Raw genomic sequence first — 9,921 nt, 5'->3', positions numbered from 1 at the left:
CTTAGTCCGGCAATAGGAGCGCCAGGCTCCTGGCTTCCCCATAGTTTGACAGGCAGCCCTCTAGTTGTCAGACAAAAATCCAGACGTGACTTGGGCAAGCTGTTGGTGAACTCTGAGACCCTGACCCTCGGTTTCCTCCTCTGTAAAATTGGCTGGTTATGGCATCCCACTTGGGTATGACCGCACCTGGCCTGGCATAGATGGCTGAGGAAACTTGACCAGCTCGCAAGCCCCTCCCCAGCTGCCCCTGCCTCACGTGGGCCTTTCCCCAGCTGGGTGAAGCCTGGGGAGCCCCCTGGCTCTGCTTCACCCAGGGCTCTCCAGGGTGCTGGGGGGCAGGCTTCCTGAGACAGGCTGCAGGAGGCCGAATGCTGTCCCCTGTCAGCCAGACACAAGTGGAACTGCACTTCCACCACCAGTCCCTGGAAGAGACCCCTTTTGAGCAGCTGCATTGTGGGCCTCTCCTGGTCACCACCCAGGAAGACCCCTTGCTTGTGCAGTCCTCTGTGTCAGGGGAGACTGAGGCATGTGGGGGGCAAAGGGCCATGGCCAGGGGATGGTCAGAGCCAAAGGCTCCCCCAGGACCTGGTGGGAAGACCAGAGCTGGCCCTGTGGAACCCCTGGAGTGGAGTCCACCTGTCCTACCTGCTGCCTCCTGCAGCCTCCTGGGCGGTGGGCATCTCCAAAGGGCACAGGCTGCCTCTGGGCTTACTGCCAGCCTTCTAGAAGGTTGAGCAGGAGGAGAGAGAAGCAGGCTCAGAGAGGCCTGGCCAGGGGCTCCATGGACACACATGTCCACTGTGTGGGCAGTGAGCCTGTGCTACCTCATGAGGGCTGTGCAGGAACAGGAAGGGCTGGCGTCCAGGAGGAGGAGGCCCAAGGAGCAGGTCCGGGAACTCAGCACAGCCTTGCTCCACCCGCTGCCGAAGGTCCTCAGGACAGTGGCACTGGCCTCCCCTGGCTGAGAGGAAAGAAAGGAAGGACCCTTGAGTCATGAAACAGACAGCCCAGAACCTTCCACAAAGCTCTTCTGAAGTGTGTCTCGGGCGTGGGGCGGGCTGGGTGCAGATGGCCACATGGGCTGGGAGACAGCCCGGGGAGCTGGCCATCCGCCAGCTCCCATGACCATGTGGGCAGAAGGTGGAACCCAGCAAAGGATGGACCTTGGTCCTGTGTCTCACTTTGTACCAGCCAAGTGTACAGGAGGGTGGACAGGGAACTGTAGACAGGGAACTGTAGACAGGGCAGGCAGGCTCTGTGGTGGGTGTATTTGGGACCCCACACCTCCGCCCCCGTCTGGGGTCCAGCATAGCTCCCCGTAGGCCAGCTTTGGGCTGGGGAGGGCCGCACCTCCACTTCTCTCAGCCAAGGTGTTCAGCTTTTCTTTAAGGCCTGGCGGGGACATAGGACAGAGAGGCTGGTGCTCAGCCCTGAAAGCCGAGGCAAGCCCTTTTCTCTCCACGGGGCGAGATGGGAAACTTCAAGCTGGGCCTCATGTAGGTCCCAACCTCCGCAGATAGAGGCAGGAGCTCAGGCAGGGGCAGCAGCCCCAGAAGGCCTGCAGGGGGCAGAGGGCTGGTGCCCTTTGCAGACCCTGCCCATCTTGGCTCCCTCCTCTCCAGGGTCCCAAGGTGTGGGGGATCAGGGGTGCTGCCTGCCCACCACTGGGGCTGCAGCCCTAGCACCCCCTTCCTCCTCTGATACAGAAAGCAGCTGGGCAGAGGGTGAGCATTTGAATGCACGCACACACATGCACACACACGCACACACACATGCACATGCATCAGTAACCACTTTCCCATGGGGGCTGGGCTTGAGGACCCTCCTGACAGCCTCCACCCTGATATTCCTGAGAAGGCTGGAGGCAGGGAGGTTCTGAAGGGGGAGCCTGGGCGAGAACAGTGGCCTCAGCCATAATGGAGGGTCCCCAAGGCAGTGACACAGTGGGACAACAAGGGATGGTGCTTTGTAGCAGATGGAAGGTGGAGCAGGGGGTGCACCCAGGCAGGGATGGAGCAGGGCCTGGTGAGGGGTTGGCCGGGGCCCAGTCTGTCTGACCCAGCCTCACTAGACGCAGGGGACATGACAGATGGGGCGGGGTCTGCAGGCAGGACCCCACTCGAGGCTCTTGGGGCTGGTTCCCTTGGTGAGTGGTGAGTCGTGGGTGAGCGGAGGGGTGTCTTTCGTGTGTGCTCTGGATGGGTTCCTGGGGCTGGAGGCATTAATGTCCCCTCCCCAGGGTCCCACTTCTGTGGAGAGGGACAGAGCTGCTGTGGGGAGCCAGGCCTCTACAGTACGTCCAAGCTGCAGGTGGGGGGCTTACTTCTCTCAGAGGTGTCTTAATCTCATCTCGTGGTGCGTTATCCAAAGCAGTCCCTCCTTTGGCAAGGACGATTTTATCTGCATCTTCCACCCCTGGTCCCCAGCTATCCCTGTGCTGCCCGTGGCCTGGGCAGCAGTGGGCACCGAGCTGCCAGGGCCTGGTTCCACTTCCTCACCCACTGCAGGCTCCTTGCAGGCCGAGGGTGCCAACGGGACCAGGGATCTGTGGATGACTCTGGCAGTGCCAAGGCCGGCTTGCACCCACACCCCAGCCATTCGTGTCCTCCTTGGGTGGTGACAGCCCGGCGGGCCCCAGCTGGGGAGCACTGATGCTGCTTGGCTCACATCTGGCAGCACCTGAGGCCTTACCTGCCACATGCCATTCTCAGGTGCGGGGTTAGCAGGGACACAGTTTCTGCTGAGCAAATAAATGTGTGTCCAAACCGAGCCCCAAGGGTCCACCTCTCGGCCGTAGGCTCGCCTGCACTGTCTGAAGCTGTGCCTTCCCTGAATGTCACGGTAACTGCTGTCTGTGGGCCACCAAGTTGGGCCAGGCATTTGCAGTCAGATCTCATGAAACCAGAGAGTGAAGCCCTGTCACCCTGCCCAGATGGGCCGCGGAGCCGTGGCCCAACCCCCGGGCCCTCCCGGAGCCCTGACCTGGTGGCACCGCAGGAAGAGAACCTGGAGCACCAGGGGCCCAGGAGAGCCTGTTCCGGGGACCGCAGCGCCACTCCCCCTCCGCCATCCCTGGGTGCTCTGAATTGGCAGGGACCCGGCCACTGCAGTGAGAGGAACCCGAGGGGGAGCGGGGACCGTCCTGGCAGGGAACCTTCCAGGTCTGACTCCTGTGGATCCAGGAGTCCCTCCCCAGCAAGGCCACCTGACCACACCGAGGGCCCTGGGACGGCTGGGCTTTGCTCTTCCATTCACTCACCCAGATGCCCGCTCCCCGCAGCGACTGCACCAGCCACGCTGACCACGCGGGCTCTCCCTGCTGCTGGCCACCCGCTGCCTCCACGTGTCCCTCCCACAGACGTCAGACGCCACCCCCAAATCTGCCCACCACTCCCCCGACGTCGGCTCCTACCCCAGTGCTGCAGTCAGAAGCGGGGGTCAGCCCCCAGTCACCCCCAGCCTGTTCCCTCCACCCCGCGGTTTGTGCCACAGCAGTGGCATGAGGACACTGACTTTGCCTCCAAAACATGGTGGCTCTGGGACCCCTCCAGCTGCCCTTGCCCTGCCACCCTCCCTGGCACTGCCTTCGTCTGGGCCAGACTCCTGGGGCCCTCACCCCTCTGTCCGTTTGTCCCCAGGGCAGCCCTTCCCCTGCCCAGAGCCCTGCTCCTTGCCCCTGGAGAGCAGTGCAGCTGGGTCGCTGCCTCCTCCACTCCTCAGTCTAGTGGACAGCTGGTCACTCAGCAGGGTGGTCTCTGACAGGCCACGCCCAGAGCACCTGTGAGGGGCGGCTGGCGACACAGGGCCGGCCGTCGGGCAGCTGTGGGGGCAGCTGAGCCTGTCCAGGAGCCCACACAGTGCCGTCCTCCGGGGCGCCGTCAGGGCGTCTTCCAGCCCCAGATGGGATGGCTGCTGCCAGGCTGGGAGACACGCTGTGCGAATGATCCCAACTGTGTGCTCCATGGGTCCCCAGGAGCCCCGAGACACCAAGAGGCCCACCTTGCCAGTGCTCTGGGGGAGGGGCTGGGAGGCCGAAGGTGTCCTCGCTGGCTCCCGGAGCAGTCCTGGGCTTCTCCAGCCCTGGCCTCCAAACTCACACCCCTCCAGCCAGGCTGACCCTGAGGCCGGGGGCCAGCTCTGGGAGTGACTTCCAAAGCCTCTATGTGGATACTAATTACAACAATGACGGCTTTATCTTTATCAGCAAGATAAAGGTCGGCAGGCACCCGAGGGAGGGCGTCCTGGGGAGAGGCTGCGCAGGGATGGGCGCGGGCAGCCTGCCCTCTCCGGGAGGGAAATGTCAATTAATCATCCTTTTACAGCTGAGTCAATTAGACTCCCCAGTCACCTGTGTAGGACGCTGAGGCGGAGGCAGAGGGTCGCAGGGACGGACCGGCTGGGAAGCCAGCACTGCGAAACGGACGGCTGCCGCGGCTCAGGCGCCCCAGGAGGAGCTCAGGCCCCGGCCCAAGTGCTTCCTTCGTTTAAGCGAATTCAAAAGATAAAACGTTATTGGCCCCGAGGGGAAGAGAGTGGCCCAGCGTGGAGGTGACCAGACACACTGCGTCAGTCTTCAAGGTGGACTCCACTAGCCCAGGAGCTGCGCTCACTGGGGGGCCTGGCGCAGGAGGCCCAGAGCCGCGAGCTACGCAGAGCCATCCATGCAGTACGGACATGTGGGGTGGGGTCTTGAAGCCCCCGAGGGCTGTGCAGGGCCAGGTGGCACCTTTAGGCCTTCGCGAACTGCCTAGGCCACCAGCCCGGGGCCTCCTCTCTACTGTCCGCCCATCCAACCTGCTGTGGCCAGGGATGGCCTGGCCAGGCTGCCCTCAGTGGATGGAGTGCCATCCCCACTGACTCAGAGACCACAGGGCACATCCTCCTCTATCGGTCCCTGTGGCTGTTGGTTTCCCTGCATGCGCCTCCCCCAGCATCCAGGGTCCCCGGGCCCTCCTCTTCCCCTGGGCTGCCACCCGTGGTCCTTATCCAGGGACGTGGCCCAGGACGGAGTCCTGCCAGGCACCTTCTCAATGGTCTACACACTGACCTCGCCCGCTATGCTCACTTCCCTCACGAGAAACCCAGGCGCGGCCCGCTCACGTCCAGGGCCACACTGCTCTGCAGGCACCCTGCTGCGGAGAGCCACCTCCCGGATCCCTGGGGTGCCAGCAGGTGGTGCAGTGTGCTGCAGCAGCCTGTGGCCCCTGCCACCGCACCCTCCAGCCCTGGCGGCCACCTGCTTCCTGAAGCACAGAGAATGGGCTTGATTCCATTTGCCCAAATCCCCTCTGCGCATCTGGATGACAGCATGCCGCACGGATGCCCCCAGAGCGCCAGCAGCCGTGGCCACCACTGCTCCTGGCCCCACACTGTCTCTGTGCCACTCTGCTCGCCTCACTCCCGAGGCTGTGCTGGGCCCCCACGTTCGCCCCGGGGCAAGCCGCCGCCAGCCAGCAGGGCCTGGGTCTCTCTGGGTCTCACTCTCAGTTTCTGGAGGCAACCCACTCAGGAGCAGTAGCCCCAGCCTGGGCGGGCAGCAGGAAGTGAGAAGAAGGGGCAGGGCTGCCTAGGGGCAGGCTGGGGACTGCCTCATTCCTGCAGCAGTCTCAGCACTACCCCGCAAGTGCCCAAGCCTGGAGCCAAGACCCCCCCACTCCCCACGGGACTGTGGACACCCTGGTCAGTCCCAACCCAAGATCCAACCACTGGCCAGTGGACAGCCACAGGCAGTGTGATAGCTGACGGGGACAGAGGCCAAAGAAACTGGGTGACCCATGGGTCTCTGAGGATGTAATCACTTCACAAGAGCAGAGGCCGAGCAGGACAGCCCTAGGCCAGGACAGCCTGAGCAGAGCCCCGACCCGAGACGCCATGGTGACCAGGGAGCCCGGCCAATCTCCTGTCACAGTGCCACAGTAGGGAGGCTGCTGTGGGTACACAGAGCCGTGGCACACGGGACCACAGCCGCCCAGCAGGGCCAGTGTCATATGGAGACAGACTGCTGGCCAGGTGACACTAGAAAGCAGGCTCAGAGCCAGCGGGTGCCAGCGTCACATGGAGGTGGACGGAGTGGTTGGTAGAGGAGGTTGTACCTGACCCTGAGATGCCCAGTCAGTGGGTGAGTGGGCACACCCGGGACCCGCTGTCCCCGACCCATGCCCAGGTGTGGCCTTCTTTGTTCCTGAGCCTCTCCTGGTGCCTGCCCAGCCTGGGTGGCCCTGAGGTCACCTACTGCAGCACAGCAGTGGTCAGCCGGCCATGGAGAGGCAGCGGCCAGGAGCACCATGGAGGGGCAGAGCGGGGCGCGGAGCTGTGAGGCAGGAGGAGCCCCCGGGGGCCTGGCCTGCTGCGCTGCGCTGCCATGGGTAGGAACGCGGCCCCCTCAGTCCTGGCGTGGACCCAGGCCCAGGAGGCCTCAGGTTCCTGCTACATAGGTGGATGGGCTGACAGCGCCAGGGCAGCTGGCCATCTGCCCGCGTCAGGACCATGCCCAAGAACACTGGGCACCACACACCTCTTGGGAGAGGGCGTTTTCTTCTTTCCTCGTGGGCTGGGGATGTGGTGCGAGCAGTGGCCTACAGTGCAAATCCCCGGGTTCCACCAATAAAAAGGTCACCTCAGATCTGCAGCCCGGCCCATGGCCCTGGGCACACGCTCCCCGAGCCGCGGGAGAGCGAGCTGCTGACCCCACCCCCGCAGCAGGCCTCCTACAAACCAGGACCTCTCCCCCCACGTTCCACGTGCACCGTCCAGGCTTCCCGGTTGTTGCAGTCACATCCCCTACAGTGGAGACCGGCCTGGTGGGGTCCACACGTGACACCAAGTCCCTCTGTCTTCCTCTTCCCCTCCGTCCAGAGCACTGGTGGCCTTTCCCTGACGTTCGCAGGTCCCTGGCCAGGACTCCTGGGGAAAGTCCCGGGTTGGCTTCGTCCGAGGCGCTGTCACCCGAGGATGGAGGGTGTGTGTCTTTGGCGGGAGAGTCGCGCACTGGCCCACCCGTGGGGCGGGGCGGGAACCCGCGCGTCCTTGACCGTGGATGTGGAGCCCTGTCTGCCAGGGTCTGCGGCGGGAGCCTGCTGGGTCCCCTGTACTCTGTGGCCAGGACTCTGGGGAGGGGCTGAGGCCACCACCCAACGCGCCACACTGCCCAGCTCACTCCTGTTGGTCCAGGCCCCGACTCTGCTCTGGCCTGGGCCATCGCCCTTCATCTGAGTGCCCCACGTGCCCCAGGCTTCCTGGAGGTGCCCACTCCATGGCTGGTGCCATCCTCTATACTGCCCGCCAGCTGATGGCCACGCCCACCTTCAGGTGCTCCTCAGGGGACAGTGCTTTGTGGGGAGCCGCTCCGAATGACCACACCTTCCAGTCCTGCTGCTCGAGGCTCTGGCCAGTCACTACATTTCGTGGGACTTGGGCGCTGTCCCCGCTGGGATAGCAAGGCTGGCTCGCGGTGCAGGCGTCACCATGGGCTGAGCTACGCTCACTGTTCCTTGGAATCCTACCCCTGGCCTCATTTGCATGGCTTCTCTCAGTAAGAGGGTTCACACGTGCTCCTCGCTCTCTTTCCAGGGACCCCGAGGGTCAGAGGACCCAAAGAAGAGTCTCTCTGTCTCTGTGTGGTTATTTCGTGCAGCCCAGTTCCCCTGGAGTGACCCTGAGTGCTCAGTCGTGGGACGTGACAGCTTGGAAACCCTGTTCCAGGGCTGAGCCTGGCCAGGGCTGCTGCGCTCCTGCTCTGGGCGCGCCCTCGAGCACACCCTGGTGCACGCCACGTGCAGCCTGCCTCTGAGGGACGCAGACCCCAGCTCGCCTGCCGGTTCCCGCTCGGCAGCCCACGGCGCAGGCCCTTGCTTGGCCTGTCCCCAGTGTCACCTGTCCCCATCGTCACCCTGGCCCCACACGGAGCCCTGCTCAGCCCCGGGCTCCAGCCACTCCAGTGTCTTCCTGCCCCACGGGGCTCCAGGCTCCACCCCACCGTCCCCCACCGTCCCCCACCGTCCCCCTTGCCTGGCTGCACTCAGCAGCTTTGACATCAGATGGTTGAGGGGGCAGGGGGCATAGGGAGCACCTCAGAGGAGAGATGGCCTGGGAGGGCAGGCGGTGAAGGACCAGGCTTTCCCTTGAAGGAGCAGCTGTCCAGCAAGGCAGCTGAACCCTGGGGGGCAGAGGTGACGAGTCCCCTGCCACGCTGGGCTCTCCCTGCTCCGCCCTCACCCTGACTTGCTGCGGGAGGCACAAGGACTTGCTCCGTGCAGTCACCTGGGACCCTGCCCCGCCCCACACCCTGCTGCTGTGGTTTGGACAGACACACACCCACGTCTGAGTGAATTTCCATTTTTATCCACTGTTTTGGCATTGGAAGCAACACAATATCTTTTTATACTATATTTTTCTGGGACATTCCCTCTGCACGATATGATTCCTAGAAAAAGAATTTATAGCCCAAACTTCCTTTGAAAATACGGCTCTGGTGCTACTCGGCCGTGATCAACCACAGACGATTAATATTAAAACGTGGTATCGTCCCACGAGGCAATGAAATTTCCAGAAATTCTCTGCCACACATTCCGCCCCTTTTATTGGCAAGACTGAATTAGCGACAGAGGGCACCTTGATTTCTAAAATCATTTTACAGTAATGGTTGATTCCTTATACATCCCATCTGATATACACTCAAAACCATTTGTCCAACGTGTGAAAGAGAGAAAGCACTCAAACCAACTGGAAGCATTCACCGGGAGGGTTTTGTGCATTAAAGAAAGAAAGGAAGAAAAGCAATCTGACCTTCTCTGACTGTGTGGCTCCTCTGGGTTCCCAAATCCAATTTCAGGGGATTGTCTGAGCTCCGGGGCCCACAGTGTCCATCCTGCAATCAGGGGCACCTGCTTTATGAGTCAATGGGCCCAAATTACGGGGGCTGAGGCGGACGCCCCACCAAGAACAAGGAACACAAAACAAAAGGGCTCTGTGCTTCAAGCCGTGGGTGGGAATTACGAAAGGTTAAGAGACTAAATATAAAAACCCTGCTGAATATAAAATCAGCGTGCTTTGTTGCTAAAATCTGGGTGCTGTAATTTATCCAGAACAGGGTTTGGAATATCTGGCAACAGTTCACGTCTAGGAAATCGTCTCTCCTCCCCAACAAAATGAAAGGCGTCTATTGCAAAGTTAAAGACAATTGAGCAGCTGAGATAGTTCGTATCAACAGAATAGTGAAAGACTGCATTTTGCAATGACATATTACTGACATTAGTCCCCTGGAAAGAGAAAATGCTTCTCTCTTCATTTCCTTATTTATATGAGCAGAAATCAAGTTTTTGCAAGGTTCATTTTCTTAATTGCCGAGTCCAGCCGGGCCAGGGCCAGGGATGCCCATAGTGGCTGAGTTTTCTTAATTGCTGAGTCCCAGCCGGGCCAGGTGTGGGCCAGGGTGGGCATCCAGAGCAGCCCGGTCCACCTGAGGGCCAGTGGGTGCTGGGCAAACCCCAGGGGTGTATCTCTGCAGGTAGGGGCCTGAAGGTCCGGGCAGTGGACAAGGCTGTGGGGGCAGGGTTGCACATGCCACTGGGGAACCCAGGGGCCTGGACCCACAGGCGGGTGCCCCCTTCACGCAAAGTGGTGCCTAGCTCCACGGCGCAGCCACTGCGTCACACCCAAGGCAGGGAGAGTCCTGCAAACGGATGTGGCCCTGTTCTTGCAGTCCAGAGATGGAGGGTGAGCTGGGGCCCTGCTGCTCCCGCCCCGGGTTGTTGGCACCGGGCCCTAGGAACACGCTGAAACCACCACCATGCTGTGAAACGCACGCACGCACGCGGCCCCTGCTGTGCCTTCACCCAAGCCTCACTGGGGTGGAGCTCCTCTCCCGGGGGCCGGTGCCCTTTCCCGTCTCCTCCCCAGGCGCCCGAACTCCTGGCCACAGAG

The 9,921-nt window shown here is 62.1% G+C and overlaps 1 protein-coding gene and 1 long non-coding RNA gene across 8 annotated transcripts in view; one reads left to right on the top strand and one right to left on the bottom strand.

Annotated features, from left to right (window-relative positions):
* Window positions 1-9,921, bottom strand: part of Morn1 (MORN repeat containing 1) — a 49,761-nt gene that overhangs the window by 12,834 nt on the left and 27,006 nt on the right. For 5 of the 7 annotated variants that reach the window (XM_015501496.2, XM_048783792.1, XM_048783796.1 and 2 more), the window contains 2 exons: window positions 825-961; window positions 646-722 (listed from right to left, as the gene is read on the bottom strand). In XM_015501496.2, coding sequence (XP_015356982.1) covers window positions 646-722; window positions 825-961 — 214 coding nt within the window. The remainder of the gene's footprint in view (window positions 1-645; window positions 723-824; window positions 962-9,921) is intronic. The other 2 variants (XM_048783793.1, XM_048783797.1) reach the window with 1 other exon arrangement.
* On the top strand, window positions 1,285-2,769 carry LOC125610802. The gene is made up of 3 exons (XR_007340854.1): window positions 1,285-1,724; window positions 2,240-2,310; window positions 2,508-2,769. It is a non-coding gene; the product is annotated as an uncharacterized LOC125610802 (long non-coding RNA).

This window comes from Marmota marmota, unplaced genomic scaffold (genome assembly GCF_001458135.2).
Source record: "Marmota marmota marmota unplaced genomic scaffold, marMar, whole genome shotgun sequence".
NCBI lineage: Eukaryota > Metazoa > Chordata > Mammalia > Rodentia > Sciuridae > Marmota > Marmota marmota.
Note: the sequence above shows the minus strand (reverse complement) of the source record. Positions and strands in the feature narration are given on the sequence as shown.